Source organism: Gorilla gorilla, chromosome 22 (genome assembly GCF_029281585.2).
Source record: "Gorilla gorilla gorilla isolate KB3781 chromosome 22, NHGRI_mGorGor1-v2.1_pri, whole genome shotgun sequence".
Lineage (NCBI taxonomy): Eukaryota > Metazoa > Chordata > Mammalia > Primates > Hominidae > Gorilla > Gorilla gorilla.
In genome coordinates, this window is record NC_073246.2 from 31,581,068 (window position 1) to 31,602,312 (window position 21,245).

The following is a 21,245-nucleotide window of genomic DNA, read 5'->3' on the forward strand; positions in this document are numbered from 1 at the left end:
AATGCACATAAAGAGGGTACCACATTGACCTGGCAGAGAAATGTTCTTGGCAGTGATTTCAGCTACCAGAAAAGTAAAAGCTATTAATACTAATCTTATCTAAAGAAGACCAGCAGCACATGGCTGTGTTTTTTCCAGACATTTCTGAAAGCCTACTTCAGAATAGTCATCCATTCTGCTTGGGGGCCCTTCAGAGTAAAGTGAGCACACAGGCTCTGAGATCAGGCAGTCTGGAGACCACATGGCAGCCTAGCCAGGCTCAGAGAATGACCTTATATGGGTCACTTATCCTGTCTGAGCATCAGTTGCCTCACCTCGAAAGTGAGAATACCAAACGCACCTCAGGGGGTTGTTTGAGATTGATGTTATGATCATGTAGGATGCCACACACCTTTGTTGGCACCTCTTAGGACCCTCAGTAAAAGAGGCAAGTCTCCTTCCTTTCCTTTCCTTGGGTAGAAGGATTAGTGGAATGGCAGCCAGAATCAGGACCCAGAACTCCTGAGCCCTCAGCCTCCCTAGGGAATCTCTTAGCAGACAAGTCTGTTTCTACAGTTTTTTCTCCAGGACAAATGGAGCAAGTTAAGCTGGATCACATAGAGTGCTTGGGCCTTACTTTGACCAGAACAGAAAAGTTCTGATGTCTCCAATATCCCGTTTCAAGCACAGCAGCCTCTGGAGGTTCCAATGAAGCCCCATTAAGCTGACCTGAGTCCTCTGTAGTTATTTCAAAAAGCGCAATTGCCCTTTTACATGCAATACGGTAGGAATTTCATGATAGGACCTTTAAAAAAGGGTTCTTATCTCCAAAATATTTGCAGATTATTAGTCTAGAACGAAAACTGGATAAGCCATCTCTTTAGTGTCTTCCTCCAAGCCTCACAGCCACTCTTAACACTAAAATGATTAGGAAAAGCAAACATAGGCTAAAACATGATAAGAGAGAGGATAGAGAGAAAAATGTCTGTGTCAGTGGTTGGCACAAAGCTGAACTAATCCTACTCCCTGCTGTACCAGCTAGACATTTCTTGAGAGTGCCTCTCTTGGATATTTTGCTTTTGTTTTTGTTTTAATTGTCCTTTGAATGATGTAATCCCCAGGCTACTAGGAAAGAGCCACTTCTATCAAAGGAACTTCAAGTCCAAATTTAGTGAAATAGAAGAGAAAATCTAGCAGCCCTTCCCTGCCGCCACCATACACTGTTCTTGCCTATTCCAGACCTGCCTTTGGGAGAGATGTGGCCAGTTATGTGAGACAAATGAGTATCTAGCAAAGAGAAGTCTCATCAGCAAATCATTCTCTTAAATGTAACAGAAGTCCTCAGCCTCTGTTACAACAGGCCCCTGGGAAGGGATGCTTCTTTGCCTTTTGAGGGCTACACATAAATCTGGGTGTTTTTCTCAGTTCTGACCCACACAGTTCATTACACCCTTTAATGAACTGTATTAACATTCTTAAATGAAGCCTTATGATAAAGGATTACCGATTGCATTTACTTACCTTTAAAGTTCTTCAGTTGTTGACACTACTGCCACCTGCTTACTTGCTTTATTGAGAGGAAATTTTAATATCTAAAGATTTGTTAATGTAACTATAATGTAGAATTAAGCAATGGATACTCTTCTGCCTAGCAGGAGTGACAGCATCTCATGGTGGAGAAAGCACTGGATGTATGACTCTGGCAATATCATTTCATATCTTGCAAAGTGTGAGAATTAGATATGGTGATGTCTGTGATTGCTTTCAAATGCAACTTTGTGTTCCCAACTTTATTTTATTTTATTTTATTATTTTTTGGGGACAGAGTCTCACTCTGTTGCCCAGGCTGGAGTACAGTGGCATAATCTTGGCTCGCTGCAACCTCCACCTCCCAGGTTCAAGTGATTCTCCTGCCTCAGCCTCCCATGTAGCTGGGATTACAGGTGCCCACCATCACACCTGGCTAATTTTTTTGTATTTTTGGTGGAGACAGGGTTTCACCATGTTGGCCAGGCTGGTCTCGAACTCCTGACCTCAAGTGATCCTCCCGCCTTAACCTCCCAACTCCAACTTTAAATAGAATTTTTTTTTTTTTTTACTCTAATCATCCAGCACATAATAAAAACATTTGGTCAACTTTTTTGACTGCTGATGTTCAGTGCAAGTAAAAACTCAATTCTGAACTCAACGGCTGCATGGAGGTGCTCTGCAAGTGTGAGATGGAGCATCAGAGAGTCAGGCCAGATGATTATTTGAAGAGAGCTCTTCCTAGTGATTCAAAAATCCACAGTTCTGCATTCCTGTGAAGGGGTTTATCTACTTATGAAATTACTGGCCCTTACCAATCAACAACATAGCAACCCCAGACCTTTAAACAAAGGAGTACAATACAGCTTGTGTTATTTTAGATAAAAACCTTGCCTATGCCACAATAATTACTTAAATATAAAGAGATGGCCAGCAGACCACATAAATATAACCTGGATATTTTTTCTTTCTCCCAAATTCAATCATCTGATCTTTTATTAATGCTTCTATTTTAAACATCTCACTAGCCTTTCCAGATGTGTATTACAAGATGTTTAGCAGTGCCCACTAGTTGCCAGTAGAGTGCCCTGTTCCAAATATGACCCCCCAAAATGTCTTCAGACATTGCTGTAAGTTTCCAGAGGGCAAAATCACTCTGGGGTGAGAAGCACCAGTCTATGCTTTGTTTCTAATTCTGAATTTACTTTTTTTTTTGAGATGAAATTTTGCTCTTATTGCCCAGGCTGGAGTGCAATGGTGTGATCTCGGCTCACTGCAACCTCTGCCTCCTGGGTTTAAGTGATTCTCCTGCCTCAGCCTCCCAGGTAGCTAGAATTACAGGCATGCACCACCATGCCCGGCTAATTTCGTATTTTTAGTAGAGATGGGGTTTCTCCATGTTGGTCAGGCTGGTCTCAAACTCCTAACCTCAGGTGATCCTGCCTGCCTTGGCTTCCCAATGAATTTACTTTCTTAAACTTAAGACCAAGTGCTCAGAAATTATTATTCTGTTATTATTCTTTTTTTTTTTTTTAACATTACTCATGTCTTCATTTATATAGGATTTCACAATTTACCAAATATTTCCACCCACATTATCTGTGGAGATTAACCCATAGCAGTTTATTGTCTACAACAAGTTAGAAGAAAGAGACATCTTTTCTGTAACTGTCCCTGTATACCTTTTTTATTGTGTTTGCAATCCTGCATGTTTGACAAAAGAGATCTTGCCATGAGGAAGATGTATTTAGGACAAGTCAGGCATTGTGGAAATGAAATCTGGCACCGTCTTTTCAAGAGACATAAGAGAGAGAGAGAGATGTTTAATCACCTCAAAATGATGTCCTCCTCTCATCTTCTGCTGGTAGGAGTTACATACCACTCGGTCCACCCATAGAAACACACATTTACAACTAAACGCTCATATATGGCTTCAATGAAGCCCCATGAACTCTCTGAGCCCCTTGCCTGTTTCAAAGAGCTCTGAAAGTTATAATCTTTAGCATAAACTGAACTGCTGCAGTTTTATTATGCTGCATTAAGTGAAAACTAGATGGCATTTTTGAAAAATAGAAAATAACACTTATCCCACACCTCCACCTCCTCCCTAGCCCTCTTACCTGCTTAAGGATTTCAGCGGCTGTTTCATGTGAACAATCAAATATCACATAGAACTCCTTGCCTTTCTTCATCTCCTTGAGTAAAGGCTTGGCATCTTTATTCCCAGAGGGCAGCTGGCGGATTTTGATTTTAATATTATATCTGGAGGGAGCTTTGATGAGCTCTTGTAGACGAATTAGACCTAGAAAATGACATGCAATCATGCAACGGAGACTGTTCTGTCGACAGAGTATTGTTTATTGCCATTTAGTTAAACTCGTTTCAACTCCAAAACATACCCAGTGGCCACCTTCCTAAAGGTTACACTCCTGACTTCCCATTTGTCACTCATCTTTCTGTGGTGGATTATACCATTTTCCCTTTGTGGGTATGTGTGGCTTGGAAGCATAATTTTCCCATGAGCATTTTAAATTTATTTAGAATGCCATTGTCCTTTCCAGCTTTCAGCAAACACCTCCGATCTTTAACAATTCAAGCCTGCAACTGTAAAACTTGGTAAACAAAAAGTTGGTTGAAGTTTCCAAAAGTGTTCGATGAAATAGATCACACCTGCTCACTTACAAAGCCAATAGAACATGGAGATTTGTCGAGGCTATAAACTTCTGTAAGCCTTTTATTAAGTATTTATATATAACATACCCTTAACCAGCTAATTAGTTGGGTTGCTTTATATAATCTTTCAGTTCCTGCCATATAAACTATTTGTAAATGGCTCATGCTCATTACATTTTCTTGCTAATATATTTGAATGTTAACTTGGAAAATCCTACTTGATTTTTTAAAAAGGCCATAGAATTTTTAGAAATTAAGATCATAAAAGCAGAAACAGAATTTTTAAAAAAATTCTTTATTGGTTATTGCAACAAAACATATATGTCCAACTAACTTGATGGAGAATGTTTGATTTACCACAGGTGTGGATGTACTGATCTGCACAGTTTCCTAATAGAAATGCTTTACTAGGACAAGGAAAGCCGCTGTGTAAAAGGCTCCCTCTTATTTTCCCTAATGTTAGCAGGTGCTCACTACGCTGCACCTTGGCTCTCACTCAAGAACTTCCATCATACGGAAAAATTGAGTTTTTTTTTTGTTTTTGTTTTTTTTAGTATGCAGTTCTGTACCTTCAGGATTTGTCAGCTTTAGGTAATCAGTAGGGAATATTAAGTTTCATGAGTATTCAGATGAAAATTGTGATATGCTCTGTGCAAGATTCAGCATGTATTCCAGCTACTGTCAAACTCACATTTTTCTTTTTCTTGTTTTATTTATGTAGCTATTTTTTTTTTCCAGAAGTTACATTTGTGTGTGTGTGTGTGTGTGGCTCAGATGAGGAAAGGTTTCTCTACCACCATAGTTAGGTTTGATTCTGATGTACAATAAATTTATAATGATATTGAACTTCACAGTTAAATGTGTAGGAGTAGTAGAATGGGAGGGTGGTTGCTGTAGAACCTTATCAAGATTTAGTGTTCATTATCTGATATGGCTTGGCTCTGTGTCCCCACTCAAATCTTATCTCGAATTGTAATCCCCATGTGTCAGGGGAGGAACTTGGTGGGAGGTGATTGGATCATGAGGGCGGATATCCCCCAGGCTGTTCTTGTGATAGTGAGTGAATTCTCATGAGATCTGATGGTTTAAAAGTGTGGCACTTCCCCCCTTGCTGTCTCTCTCTCTTCTGCCAACATGTATGACATTTCTTCCTTCCTGTTTACCTTCTGCCATGATTGTAAATTTCCTGAGGCCTCCCCAGCCATGTGGAAGTATGAGTCAATTAAACCTCTTTTCGTTATAAATTACTCAGTCTCAGGTAGTTCCTTATAGCTGTGTGAAAATGGACTAATACATGAATCTTTTCTCTTTTTACACAAAAATTGAATTGCTAGAATAGTAGGCTTCCTGGATTCTTGCTCCTTTTCAAATCAGTCAACTGAAGTCCCTCAGGTACTTATAATCACCTGCTTGTCTTCTCACTTCCAGAGCCACGTCATGAACTACTGAGGAGCATTAAAAATGAAAGAAAATATAGAACGTGGGTTCGTATATTTGTTATTTGTAATACGTGTTAATCTTTGAAATAATCCTATGATGTAACCATTATTACTATTATTATTTAAATGAGGAATTCAGGGCCCAGAGTAGTTAAGTAACTTACAAAGATAGTTAAGAAGAATCCTGGATTAAAATTGCTGTTTGTGAATCCAACACTTAATCTTTTGACGTCACCATCCTGCCTTATAAATACAAATTGTTGGTGCTGAGGGAACAGATATGGCTTAGGACTTGTTGAGGAGATGGGGAAAAAATAGAGACTCCAGGCTGCCTGAGTTTCTCTCCTGTTTTCTGTTACCACCCACCTGCTTTGCAATCACATAGGTTTATTTTTTTCATGACCATGACCACAAGAGACAGTTTAATGTGGTCTCTAAATAACATGGGGAAAACATTTAAAAAGTGCATTTTGTGTGCTGTAATGAACTGCTCTCTTTTTCTGTGTTGAATAGAATGTCACATCTTTCTATCATGATGACTTACATATTTATAGGATTTAAAGTTGACATGCATTTTCTCACTTCTTTCATTTATTTTTATGGGAAAACATTTGCTGGATGCTCATTAGATGCCAAGCTTCATGTTAAGCCCTGGGGGTGCAAGACAACACAACCTGCTTCAAAGTCCTCACAGCCTGTAGGATAATTTTATCCTGTCAGCTCTCTTGAGGTAGATGAGGCATCAATTACCACTTAATTTTACAGATTATGAGCTAAGACTGCTGGAGGCTGGAGTAACTTGTTCAAGGTTATATAGCTAATAAGTGGCAGAACCCGGGATTAAGGCCAAATCCACCTTCTGATACCAAATTTAGGGCTCTTTCCTCCAAATCAGTGGCCCCTCCCAACTTTAGGATTTCTTGTCAACTGGCTGAATGAAAAACTAATTAACTAACTGACTAATTAACTATATTAATACATAGCTATATAAGTAACAGAGAAAGAACATTTCTAGACCAGCACACAATATTAAATCCTTATTTGGCACACTAGGCCGTTAATAAACACACACCCCCAAATATGACCATCAACTTTTACAGTTGTTTCATAAAAGAAGGTATATTTTAATACCAATAGAGGAAATAGGAGAACAATTCAGTCCAAAAGACTAGTTTCTAATTGGAATAAATTTATCTTTTACAAAAAGCTTACTGTTAAACTCCTATTTTCCTCCTTTTGCCAGTATATAGGTAAACTGGCTTCAGAAAGGGGGAGGATCAGCAGATTTAAAGATTAGGGATGGAAACTGGGGGAAGAACAAAGAACAGGGAGGGAGTGAGTTTTATATTTCTCTTCCTGAAGCAATTGTTTGCTTAAGAAAAGCCTTTCTGCCTTCATTAGCAAATGATGGAGAATTTACAATTCAAAAAGCACAGTAGACAAAATTTAGAGGAAGCTTTCCCTTATATTTGCATTTTGCAGCAATCCATCAGTCATTTCTTTGTAATGAGTAGTTAAAAATCGTTTGCCAAACAAATAATTACTTCAGAAAAAGGACATTGATTTAGGCACAACACCTAGCTTTGCTAATCCTCCCTCGTGTGGATGCCAGCCCTGACGGAGTGACCCAACCCTGCTAGAACCCCAGTTGCAGTGAATGGTGAAGGTGCATGTAATGCTGATAATGTGAATTTTTTTCTAGCCCACTGAGATGGAGAGAATTTAAAAATAAAATGTAGATAAGAGAGAGCCAGACAAACCCAATAGAGGGACATTCAACAATAAAACTGACCTGGACTCTTTAAAAATGTCAATGTCATATATGGCAAAAGAAGGCTGAATTGTCTGAATCAAAGGAGATGAAAGGGATTTGACAACTGAATGCCATGAGTGATCCTGGGACAACTAGCAAACATGTATTATTATTTTGCCAATAATAATATTGGCAAATATATATTTCTATATATTTAGATAACATTATTACGTTATTGCTAAGTTTCCTGTACTTGATAACCTTAGTGTGGTTATAACAAGAAAGGTCCTTCCTAGGAAATTCATGCTAATGTATTTACGGGGAAAAAGGTCAAGATGTCTGCAGCTTACTTTCAAATGGTTCAACAGTGCTACTACTTAGTATAATTTTTATTGTTGTAGGTGTTTCTATATGAAGAGAATGATAGAGCATTACAGCAAATGAGGCCAAATGATAATAAATGATGAATCTAGGTGAAGGGTGTACAGGAGTTTATTGTACATGTCCTGCAACTTTTCTCTAAGTTCAAATCTTTCTAAATAAAAAGACAAAACATACAGATATAAAATCATATCATAAAAGCTTCTTCCACTTCTATCCCCAAGAATGAAATTGGAAATGCAACTTTGGTTGAATAAACGCTTTACAGAAAGAAGGCTGTTTTTTTTCACATGAATTTGAGCTAAGCTCTGCATATAGATACAACTTTCAAAAATATCCAAATGGCCAATTCTAAACACTTGCTTTGGCCGCCTGTCTACTCGGTGCACTCAGATGTGACACAGAAAAAAATGCTGATTTGCATGCACATTGGGTAACTCAGGCAACAGGTGGAGCATATGGAGGAGGAAAAAAAAAACCTCTGCTATTTCCAGTGAGCATTGAAAATTTCCTATGCCTTCCTTTTAAGTAATAACAAACTTTGCTATTTAGATTGCCCCTTTTTATGAAGTCTGCTCCATGCCTTATAAATAGCGAAATAAACCTTAGAATATACCTCTGAGGTGAATAGGTGTCAGTGCTATTTTACAGTGAGGAAAGTGAGGCATGGTGAGGTTAATTGTTTGGATCGGCCCTGAAAAAGGGGCACAAATAGCAGGAATTGGAAGAGACCTTCAGGTCAAACTCCTCTTGATGCATGAGTCCCCTCTACACAGCCACTGCTGAACACCTCTCAGTGTGAGAAATTCTCTACCTTACACCACAGTCCAATCCATTTCCAGACAGCTTTAGCTATCTTTAATGAGTCTCGGTTCAAAAGAAAAGTACCTAGGTTTTCTTGAGTCTTAATCCAATTTCCTGTTTGTTAAACCATCAGTGAGTTTGATGCCATAAACATGAATGTAATAAACCACTGGGACGCAAAGATCAGGTTGCACATTTTAAATGTTAATTTCTTCTCTATTTGAACTTGGAAATATGCAAAATGGCATTTCATAAACTTGTGGGTATATTAATATACCCAAATTTAATACGATTCTTAAGGGGATCTGTGCATCCTCCAGAGCGGAGGAAAAATCAAAACTAAAAAATGAAAACGGGTATGTGAGCGAATTACCTGGGGAAACACAATGCTTTTAAAGTGCAGATCTTCATACATAGGGTTTTTCAGAAGTGCAACAGAGAAGGCAAGTGGGAGTCTTCCCAAAAGAAAAATTGTGTACCTTGGTTACAAAGGAGCTTATAGAAGAATCTAGTCTAAGTATTCAAGAAAGTGTATTGCACTCAGCTCCACCAGTATATGTTGGTGCTGAATTCTCGTTAAGTTTCAACAGTAGCTAAAAAGAATATGCCTGGCCTGGAATATCTAAAGATTGGTTTCCTGGGCAGAGTTCTGAATATTTAAGTAAGGTTCTGGTCAAAGAACCGAGGTGGGAGATATGACGGGTAGAAAAAAGTGAGTACAGAGAAAAAAAGAAACTGTAATTTATCATTTTTTTTGATATTGAGTGTAAAGAATGTTCCATCATTGGGTTATTTCAGTGGAATGGTGGGAGAGCACATAGCAGAGGAGTTTTAGCTATCACAAGTGGTCATAATGACACAGTGGGGTGAGTGGTGATGACAGAAGGTGAAAAGAGTCACTTATTTGGCACTGACTGTGTATAGCACATCTTGCATTTTAGCTTGACTACTCATGCCAAAGTGTTGATTTTCTTTGAGTCCAAACTTCAGGCTTCTGTCAAGATTCTTAGTTCTGGAAGAGTATAGTATTTCTGTTTTCTATGGGAAAATGGAAGGAACTATGATAGATAAGAGTTTTTAAAAACTAAGTCATTACTTAAATACAGCTATAAGAGCAGATATTTCACTTACTCACAGGCTGGTTGAGCACATTAAATGAGTTAATCATCTATTTAGGACAGTGCACATAGTCAGCACTCAAGAATTTAGTTATTGTTATTATTGTGATTTTCATTTCATGTATGTTTTCTCCCAGGGTTGATTGTTTTTTTCAATCACTGCCACTGTTAGGGATGCTATTCTCATTTCAAATTAATCCTTACAGTAAAGCTCGGAGACTATATTCGACGTGATGACTAACAACTAACTCTTCACTGCAGGCTGCATTTTAGAAATCTCATGGCTGTGATGTGTTGAGGAAAATGACTTAAGGTAAACAAAGATAAACTTCTCAAGGTTGATGTGTTATAAATTCAGGGCTAGAGGCATCTGTCTGGTGCTCATTTCCTTGATGTACTCATCCTGTCCTATCTATAGGCTGAGGCCATTCAAATTTGTGTCTCCAGCCCAGATCCATTTTCTAGACTCTAGACTCATGTGTTAACTGCCTGTTCTTACCCTTATTCAGATGTCTAATAGATATCTGAAACTCAAACTTAACATATTAATGACTCAATTTCTGATATCATTCTTATTTCCTCAAACTAGTTCCACCTATAACCTGTTTCAGGTAATGACAACTCCATCCTTTGGCTCAGGACAAAAAGATCAATCTTTTATTTATCTCTTCTTTCTTTCCTAACCTCTACTCCCTCAGGATATTATTATTATTTTGAGTTCATTTTTGATTCTTTGATCTACAGGTATGAATTAAACCGTAACCTGCCTCACCAACACCATGGCATCAATATTTTCTCAGACTGGAACACGGTCTTCCTGTTTTTATCCTCCATTTAAAAATAAACTTAACATATGGCATTTGTCTTGTGTCTAAGGAATAAAAAGTGTTTTTCTTGACATTTGATTTAATTGAAACACTGAGCCAAACTTTGATATTTCAGAGGAGTTTGCCATAGGAGAGAATATGCTCGCTATCTTCCAAACAGGTTAATATCTTGAGGCAACCTGAGATGTCCCAAGTTTCTTAGGTCATTGAGTTCCTTAAATCAAAATAAGTGTCATACAGACCCAAAGGTTGTGCTGGATACTCAAAAAGACATCTTAAAGTAGTAGTGAAACTAATAGATAAAATGCATGCATTTGAGAATATCCATGATGATTTTTGTACAGTTCCCTCAAAGACCCTACAATGTTTGAGCAATCATTCAAACATAGCCCAATGTCACCACACAAATGGAGATAAAGGAAAGAGGACATGATCATATATAATAAGAACTTTCAAATGGGGAACACATTCAAATATCCTCTCAGATATTATGCCAGCTCTACATTAAAAATGTTTCCGGAACCTGAGCGTATCTTACTCTTCTACTGTATTGCCTCCATCTCTTCCCTGGGTTTCTATGGGAGCCATCTGGTAGGTTGCCATGTTTCTACCTTTGCCTCTGTAGAGTGTACAGTGATTCTTTTACTCCTACTACTCTTCAAGAGTAGGCCCTCCTTATCTTAGGTTTTGCTTTCCATGGTTTTAGTGAACCACGGTCAATCGTGGTGTAAAAATATTAAATGGAAAATTCCAGAAATAAACAATTCATAAGTTTTCAATTGCATGCCCTTCTGAATAGCATGATGAAGTCTTGTACCATCCTGCTCTGTCCACATGGGACGTGAATCATTTCATCATTGTTGTTGTTAGTCTCTTACTGTGCCTAACTTATAAATTAAACTTTATCATGGTATTATTCATACAAGTCCTATACAAACAAATATAGAAGAAGTGCTTAGGTATATATATATAGAAATAAACATAGCAGGCTGGGCGTGGTGGCTCATGCCTGTAATCCCAGCACTTTGGGTGGCCGAGGCAGGTGGATCACGAGGTCAGGAGTTCGGGACCAGCCTGACCGACATAGTGAAACCCAGTCTCTACCAAAAATACAAAAATTAGCCGGGCGTGGTAGTGAGTGCCTGTAATCCCGGCTACTGGGGAGGCTGAAGCAGAATAATTGCTTGAACACAGGTGGTGGAGGTTGCAGTGAGCCGAGATCGCACCACTGCACTCCAGCCTGGATGACAGAGAAAGACTCCGTCTCAAAAATAAAATAAAAGAAAAAAGTAAACATAGTATATATAGGGTTCAGTACAATCCGTGGTTTCAGGCATCCGCTGGAGGTCTTGGAATGTATCCCCTTAGGATGAGTAGAGACTACTGCAGAATGTTACTCTGATCTTATCCACCCTCTGCTCAAAACTCTTCCATGGCTTCCCATTCCAGGCAGAGCACAAGCTCTTCCAGTGGTTTACAAAGTCTTGCATGACCTACAAGGCCCTCCTCTCTGACGGCCTCTTCTATCTCCCCTCCCCTCTTACTCTGATCCATCCCCCCTGGCCTCCTTGCTGTTGCTCTGAGGTACCAGGCACACTCTCACCTGAGACATTAGCTGTTCTGTCTGCCTAGAACCGCCTTCTCTCTCACAGAACGTGGTTCACTTCCTCAGCTCCTTGCAGCCTTTGCTCAAGCCTCATCTGTGCAATGTGACATGACCTTTAATTCTGCAAACCACATTTCTGGCTTCCAGATTCCCTTCAATCTGCTCTACTTTTTCTTTCTTCCACAGACTCACCACCATTCAACAATTATAATCATTTTATATTGAATGAAAAAATGGTTTATTATTCCCATAGAACCTAAGTTCCTTGAAGTCAGTGGGTTCTATCTGTTTTATTCACTGATGTATTCCATATGCTTAGAACAATGCCTGGTACCAATATTTATTGGCATATCCAATAAATATTTGTGGAATGACAGACTCTGACAGCATTAGTGAAGATGAAGAAACAGATGATCTACCAGGGTGGCATCACGATGGGACAGTGCAGTGGCAATTTGTGTTTTAGAAAAGCAATTTATCCAAAGTTGGGAACAACTTTAGGTGCCAGGGTAACCTCTTGGGTACTGCAGGAATCCTTATATCAGGACCTGCCTATGACAGGGTGTTCCAAGCCTGGGCTTGAACTCTTCTGGGTCAGGGTGTTAAATATTTTGGAGAGAAATGCAATTCATCTCTTGAGAGATCTGGTGATTAAAAGTTCATTCTTTCAGTGATGCTAAAGTTGCTTCCCTCAATCCTTCACCCACTTTGTCCATGAAAGCCCAGAGGACTAGCTAAAGCTTCTTCTATTTCATCACCCTTTAGACTCAGTCTTCAGTAGCCATTAACTTCTATGTCCTTATGTTTTTCTTTTGCAGCCTAAACATTTTAGTTCTTTAGACTTACTCATGTATTCTGTACATGAATGTTCTCAATATCCACATATTTATAATGAAGTAAGGGCTGGCGTCTTTGTGAATTTTGGGAGGCAGGCCTATCCATAGGTAAATTTTAGAACAGGAAAGTTCCTATTTGAAGCACCCTGTTTTCTTTTGCTTACATATTTTTTGTCTAAATATTTAGTTTAATGGTGTCTATAATAAGAATTCAAGGTATTATCCTTCTCCCTACTCAATAAATAATGCTGGGATAACTTGCTAGCCATATGTAGAAGAATAAAACAGGACCCCTATCTTTCACTATACACAAAAATTAACTCAAGATGAATTAAAGATTTAAGTGTAAGACCTCAAACTACAAAAATTTTGGAAGAAAACCTAAGGAATACCATTCTGTACATTGTTTTTGGCAAAGAAGTCATGACTAAGTTCTCAAGAGAAATTGCAACAAAAACAAACATTGACAAGTGGGACCCAATTAAACTAAAGAGCTTCTGCACAGCAAGAGAAATTATCAGAGTAAACAGACAACCCACAGAATGGGAGAAAATGTGTGCAAACTATGCATCCAACAAATGTCTCATATTCAGAATCTATAAAGAACTTAAATCAACAAACAAAAAAAAACAAATAACCCCATTAAAAAGTGGGCAAAAGAGGTGAACAGACACTTTTCAAAAGAAGACACTCAAGTGGCCAATGAGCATATGAAAAAATGCTCATCATCACAGATTATCAGAGAAATGCAGATGAAAACTACAAGACACCATCTCACACCAGTCACAATGGCTATTATTAAAAAGTCAAAAGACACAGATGTTGGTGAGGCTGTGGTGAAAAGGGAACACTTATACACTGTTGGTGGGAGTTTAAATTATTTCAGCCACTGTGGGAAGCAGTTTGGAGATTTCTCAAAGAACCTAAAACAGGACTGCCATTTGGCCCAGGAATCCCATTACTGGGTATATATCCAAAAGAAAATCATTCTTCCAAAAAACCCACACACTCATATGTTCATTACAGCACTATTCACAATAGCAAAGGCATGGAATCAACCTGCATGCCCATCAGTGGTGGACTGGATAAAGAAAACATGGTACATACACACCACGGAATACTATGCAGCTATAAAAAAGAATAAGCTCATGTCCTTTGCAGCAACATGGTTGCAGCTGGAGGCCGTTATCCTAAGTGAATTAACACAGGAACAGAAAACCAAATACCCATGATCTTACTTATAAGTGAAAGCTAAACATTGGGTACATGTGGACATAAAGATGGGAAGAACAGACACTGGGGAGTACTAGAGGAGGCAGGCAAGGGCTGAAAAAGTACCTACTGGTACCTGTGCTCACTCACTGCATGGGTGACAGGATCATTCGTACTCCAAACCTCCACATCATGCAATATACCCATGCAACGACCTTCATATGTACCCTTTAATGTAAAACAAAATTGAAATTATTAAATATTGTCCTTTAGCTATTTACATATGCAAAGCCTCCATGATATGAAAGACTTAATGATGGGGTTCAGCACAATGCTACCAGGAAATAGTTATTTTGGCAGGGCCTTTGCACTGGCTGTTCCCTCTGCCTGATGTCTGAAATGCTCTCCCCCAGGTATCTACATGATTTGTTTTTTATCCTCTTTAAATTTTTACTCGAACGTTATTTTCTAGAGCACTTCCCTGGTATCCTTACATAAAACTGTAAACCTCATCTCTACTGTCAGTCTCCCGAATGCTGTTTGCTGCTTTATTTTCCTTCATAACATTTTCTACTGTCTATCATACTAAATATTTACTATATATTTTGTTCATTAGAGAAACAGACTGTGGATTCCATGAAGTCAGATATTTTTGTGTGTGGTTTATCCCCAGTACTTAGGATAATGTCTGGCAGTAAATGTCTATGAAACAAGGGAATCTATCATCTCTATCTATCTATTTATCTATCTATCTATCTATCTACCATTTATCATATATCTATTTAGCTATCTGTCAACTATATTCACTATTTATCAACTATCTATCTAATTGATCATCTACCTATCATCTATCTAATCTATCATCTACTTATTTATATATCTATCTAATCTATCATTTACCTATCAGCTATTAGGTTGGTGCAAAAATAATTGCAATTTTTGCCACTACTTTTAATAGCAAAAACGCAATTACTTTTTTTTTTTTTGAGATGGAGTCTTTGCTCAGTCGCCCAGGCTGGAGTGCAGTGGTGCGATCTCGGCGCACTGCAAGCTCCGCCTCCTGGGTTCATGCCATTCTCCTGCCTCAGCCTCCCGAGTAGTTGGGACTACAGGCGCCCGCCACCACGCCAGGCTAATTTTTTTTTGTATTTTTAGTAGAGACGAGATTTCACCGTGTTAGCCAGGATGGTCTCGATCTCCTGACCTTGTGATCCACCTGCCTTGGCCTCCCAAAGTGCTGGGATTACAGGCGTGAGCCACCACACCCGGCTGCAAAAACGCAATTACTTTTGCACCAACCTAATATCTACCTATCATGATCTATTTTCTATCATCTATCTGTCCTCTATTAATCATTCATCATTTATCTACCTATTGTCTATCATCTACCTATCATCTACCTATCTATCATCTGTCTATTAATATCTATCATCTACTTATCATGATCTATTATCTATCTATTATGTATGTATCTATTTATCTATCTACCTACCGGTTTATCTCCTTGTCTGTCTGCCTGCCTGCCTATCTAATATCTAAAATAATATACACTAAGACACTATCTGTGATAGGTTTTCCAGATATTTTTGTTTATGTCCTTACACTTTTCTTCATTTTAACGTTTTCTAAACAAAGCAATCTTTTTTAAAAAACTATATAAAAATAAAACTTTCAAACAACGTATTGCAGAAGCCATTTAAATCTCAGGAAAGGGCAGCCATAGTACAGAGTATGCAAATATGTGCTGTCTTGACTATTTTCCCCAATATTTCAGAAAATATCACCTGAACCAAATGAATATAAACTTTGGGCCAGTTTAGTTAAGGACAAGTTAAAGTAGAGAAGAGAGACAGGCAAAACTATAAAGCAGGTTTTTCTTAATCATTCACAAAATAAAAGCTAAGCAGAATAGGAGATTTTTTGTTTTTTCTTTTTATGTTTTGCCACTGAAATTTGAATTAGCACTTGCTTATTTGCTCTCTATGCTGACTGTGTAGGTAATCACCTAACCAAGCATAAGAAAACACTTTGAAATCCCACTCTCTGTAGCATGCAATATTCAATGCTTTTGTTGTCTTTTAAGAGAGCCAAACCTAGAATGTGCTATGATTAGTTTAAAGTAAGAAACAACATTTTAAGTCATTATTAGCCATTAACACTGTTGGGGCTCAGAACATGACACCCCAAAATATGGCATCTTGGCATGCTGACTACTTTGAACTGAAAAAGACTGGAAAGTTCTCAGAAACAAGGTCTTTCTGACTTTCTCCTGACCCCCGGTATCCTACCCCTCTTAATCCACTGACGTGAGTCATAGAAAGTAGAATTTCACTTCCCCAAGTGGAGCATAGAAACTAGAACTCCTCACCCCAAAAGCAAGATATAAAATCTAGAAAGATTCTCTTTTCCCTTGAAGACTCTCACTTCATAGGGGCCCTGACCCATGCTCAGGAGGAAGGAACACTGCACAGAGAGGCTAAGAAGAATCCGAACACACAGGCCTTGCTGGGCTTTCCCCCTCAGCCTATTACCACTGATTCTACCCTTTTGTCCAATCACATTTCCGCATGTTGTTCATTCTTCATGGAATCTAAGCATAGAAATAGACAGTTTTCCCTAGGTCTTTGGTCTTCATTTCTGAAGCCTCCTGAGTCATGTAAAACTTTGGTTAAACAAATTTGCTATGATTTTCTCTTGTTAATCTGTCTTTTGTTATAGGAATGTCAGTTGTGATTGTTATGATGCGTGAGGAAAGGTATCTGTTCCCCCAACACTTCTTTGAAAATTTGTTTATCCAATGAACCAGAATATCACCCGGCAAATCCCACAGAGATAAATGAGACAAAGGACTGACACGTATTGATGAGGAAGCCAGGAGGGCCAGTGAGGAGGAAAGAAGGGCATGAAAACCCAGAAACCAAAACGAAGGAGTTTTGGATGTGAGCTGAACCCACTTCATATGTGTACAAAATTACAATCTTAGTTTTTAGCTCAATTGTCTTATCTTTTAAGGCTATAGCAGGGGTGAATTAGAGCCAAAAGGCCAAACCTAGCCCAGCATATATTTTTGCAAATAAAGGTTTATTGGAACACACTGGGTCCATTCATTTACATATTGTCCGTGTGCTTGCTTGCTACTTTGTCAGAGTGGAGTGGTTTTGACCAAGACCCCCGTGGCCATAAAGCCTCAGCACTTGGCTCTTCACAGAAAAAGTTTGCTGATCCCTGCTCTCCAGGAATCGCTGTGGGTGCATTTCCCTGAGATTGGCTTTGAGAAGGCAGAAGCTGCTGAATACGCCACACACTGCAGTTGAGGCTCAGCTTCTCAGCTCTTTTTGCTGTGTGTGAAGTGATAGCCAGGTTTCCACGAGGGTCTAATGAATCATGAGGGGAGGTCAATGGGCAGCAATTTCTCATTGCCTGGGGTCACCTCTGGATGTGGGAATCAGCGACAAGTAGGTGACTAACGGGAAGGACATCCAGGAAAGAGAGAGAAGAGAGATGAGGCGAGACAAAACTTTGCTCCTCCTAAGAGTTCTCCAGAGTCTTTCGACATTTTATCTTCTAGAGGACAGAATTCTGCTTGCTAGTATTTAGCGAATTGAATTTTGTCCTTAGAGACGTGCACACTGCTCCCATTGACTTCAATGGGAGTAATGGGCCATTTGGTCCCGCGACATCTGTGTTGGCTTCAGGCTATTTAACAAACTCCTAAACAAATCCCAATAAAGTGCTCTTTAATGGGTACTTAATTCTGGTGTAGGGGTGGGTGCTAAGCACACCTAAGTCCTTTCTTTTCCTTTAGGTTTACTAAGTTTCCTCCTTTTTATGGTGTGATAATTACTAAAGGCAAGAACCCTGAGTCAAGCAGTATAAAACCCACTCACAGTCACAAGGCTTGTGCTTTTATTGATCTCAGTTGGCCTGTTTATTCTCTGGGTTCCAATTTAATGGCTCAATTGATTATTCATTTACATTTTTAATGTCTTTGTGGGCAAAAATCATTTTAACTTGAATCATCTCTCAATGGGCGACATACGAAGTCATTTTGGATTGTCAATTTCAACAAGTATCTATTGAGTCACTGAGTACAGGTGAACTTGACAAAGATGAAAAGGACATTTCAGTTTCTTGTAGAAGATGATGGAAATGATAGTTTGGTGTTTGCTTTGAAAAATGGATGTCACATATGTGTGGCTCACCTGACGTCAGAGAGTGGTTAGAATATCAAGTTTTCTGTCATTTACTTACTAATTATATTTTGTCTAAATACAATTTGAAATCTACAATGCCTACGTCTTTAGTTGAACACTTTCTTAAATTAAATCCATGAGTTTCAATATTATTCATTGGTATGTTTTCCTTTTAGATGGTCCAGCTTTGCTGTAGAAATGGTGAGAGATGATTATGCTACAGAGTTCACAACATAATGAGATATAGCTTGATTTTATGAGCTCACAAAATTTCATGTTTAGCAAAAGTAGGCAACATGCAAGATCTAACCACACTTATGTTTAAAACATGATATTCTTTTTCAACGCCCTTTAAAATATGTGTTTGGATTTGATTAGATAATGATTTATTCCTTCACAGCAAGCAGGTAAAGTTCTAAAAATATGGCTGCTTGTAGCTTATTCTTCTTGATAGGACTGTTTCGAATACAATACTTATAAAATATATACCCACTCACTTAGAATCTTCAATTCTTTCTAAAATGAGATGAGGCACAAGAAAATACATAAGTGCATATTTCCAACCACACTCGTCACTTTTATCTGACTATATAAAATGGAACCAGAGTTTAACATCAAAGAGGAGGCACGTATTCATCCTTTGAGGAATAGTAACTGCTAGTGCTTGGCGAAAGGGGCAGTGAAAAGCGAAATCGTATTGCAAAGTTTGACACTGTTTCACTTTACTAACTTTCACTTGTAATTTTCATAATCTTATTACAAAACGTGTAGATCAAGGAAACAACTCATTTCAACTCTTGGAGAAAAAAATGCAGACAATCAATGGTATTATTCTATCCATGTGGAATTACTAAACTCTTTCCTCTATGTCAGGTTTACGACAGGTAGCAGATTATAAACATAAATAAGATAAAATTAGGATGCTTAGAAATTTCCAGTCTTACAGACATGTAAACAGATATTTGAAATATAACTTGGGATTCAGTGCTTTTGCTTCCAAAGTGCTAGTGAACCCTCTGGTGGTCTCAGAGAGCTTTAAGGAAGAGGGAAATTTGCGTGCGGTCGTGGAGAATGAGGGAGTTCACCACCGTGAAGGTCGTGCAAAGGATCATCCAAAGTGAGGTGCCAGCCTCAGAAAACAGGAGTCAGGAGAACATGGGGATATTGAAGAAATGATAGACTCTTCATCATAACTCATGTGAGAGTACAGGCAGTGAGGGAAGCTAGTGCCTGGGTTAATGAAAATGAAAATGGCTGGATGATGAAGAGTTTTGAATTAGAAGAAATTCAACTTTATTATGTGGACAATGGAGGGTCACTGCCTGACTTTAAATAAAAAGGGGCCTGAACTCCGAAAAATTCTGGACAATAAGCAGAAAGGCGAGGGGGTGGTGCCAGTAAAAGAAAGTTCAAATAGGGGCGGGTCACAGATAGTGGCTTATGAGGACTGGACTCCAAGCAGGCATATTTCCATCCTGCACCCTGAACAAGTACATGGAGCAAGCTTTATTAAGCACTCATCAATGGGGATTCATAGTCCCTTTCCCATGACATAATCCACTCTATTGGTACAACCTCTAAATGAATTCCTCTTTGTTAACTTACGTTAGAAACTTTTCTAAGCATTTACATAGCTACTTATCAAGTTGGAATAATATTCCATGGTCATTTTCAATTGTGGTCATAGTCTTATTAGAGCTGGAAAAATGAAAATACATGTTTAATATTGTGATTGGATTATAACATATACTGATAAGGTGATATTTCTTTTAAAAAAAGTTCCCATATATTTGATGATAAAAGGATCGTTAGAAAGGATCAACAAACAAAAAGAAATGTGAATTATATACACATGCATTGTTAAATTACTTCAGAATATTCAGTTAGCTTTATATAAAAGAGCATTTTTTATGCTCCATCTGATGAGTTTAATGCCTATTTGATATTTTTGTTCTCCTTGTTCAGAGCAGACATGGTCAGGTGAGGTCTTGTGTGAGTCCCATACCTGTGCTGTCTTCATACACCACGGTCACTGTTTTCCAGTTGTAATAGAGGACCAGATCCAGGATCGCCCTGCTGATAGCTGCATAATCTGGGTAAAGGTTGATGTAAAACAAATCTTTGTTGTCCACCGAGGGGTGTTTCCAGCGGGTCTGTATGTGTGGAACTTCGAGAGCATTGCAAATAGACTGCACAGCACTGACGGAGGAGCTATGGGAAGGGCCAAAGAGAGCAGCCACGCCAAGAGCCAGCTGGTCACATGCTGATGCCCAAGAACAAGGAGAGGATGGGGAGGGAGGGCAGAGAAAGGGGGAGAGAAAAAGAGAGTTCTATGAATTTAATTTTTTCTTTCATGATTCCTCTTTTTAATGCAACTATTGAAAAATCTTTTACAATTCCTGTCTGCATATTGAGGAAATACGGTTAGTCCAACTTCCAACTTTCTTGAGCTGCTAATATACTGATAGATGTAAACTTAGAACTGATTAGCAATATACCACAAGGCCAACTCCCTGCTGGTCTCACTTTATTACCTTTAATCAGATGGAGTCTAAATCCCTTGCTTGGTATGGTGTTACCTGAAAGCACTCCTAGTTACCAACAAGCCCTTTGCCAAATGAGTGTTGTATGAATTAAGTTCTGTCATGCAGCAGGGTGGCATTGAAAATATTAATGTGGTTATAAAATTAATGTAGAATCTCTGGGTAACTACAAAGTGCTTTAGCTCCTATCTTTCCAAAACTCAGAAAGAAGTTCCAGGTTAATGAAATACTGCTAAAGAAGTATTTCATAAGCATTAGGCATAAGCAGTGCTGATGTCTAATTAATTTTCAAATAATGAAATAGCATAGTTTAAAGGGATCTCAGAAGACATTTTGTCCAACCCACTCATTTCA

The 21,245-nt window shown here is 38.6% G+C and overlaps 1 protein-coding gene across 6 annotated transcripts in view; it reads right to left on the reverse strand.

Annotated features, from left to right (window-relative positions):
- Positions 1-21,245, reverse strand: part of GRIK1 (glutamate ionotropic receptor kainate type subunit 1) — a 399,715-nt gene that overhangs the window by 131,492 nt on the left and 246,978 nt on the right. For all 6 annotated transcript variants that reach the window (XM_055373867.2, XM_055373865.2, XM_055373866.2 and 3 more), the window contains exons 3-4: positions 20,354-20,611; positions 3,627-3,808 (exon numbers count right to left, since the gene is read on the reverse strand). In XM_055373867.2, the coding sequence (XP_055229842.1) occupies positions 3,627-3,808; positions 20,354-20,611 (440 nt within the window). The remainder of the gene's footprint in view (positions 1-3,626; positions 3,809-20,353; positions 20,612-21,245) is intronic.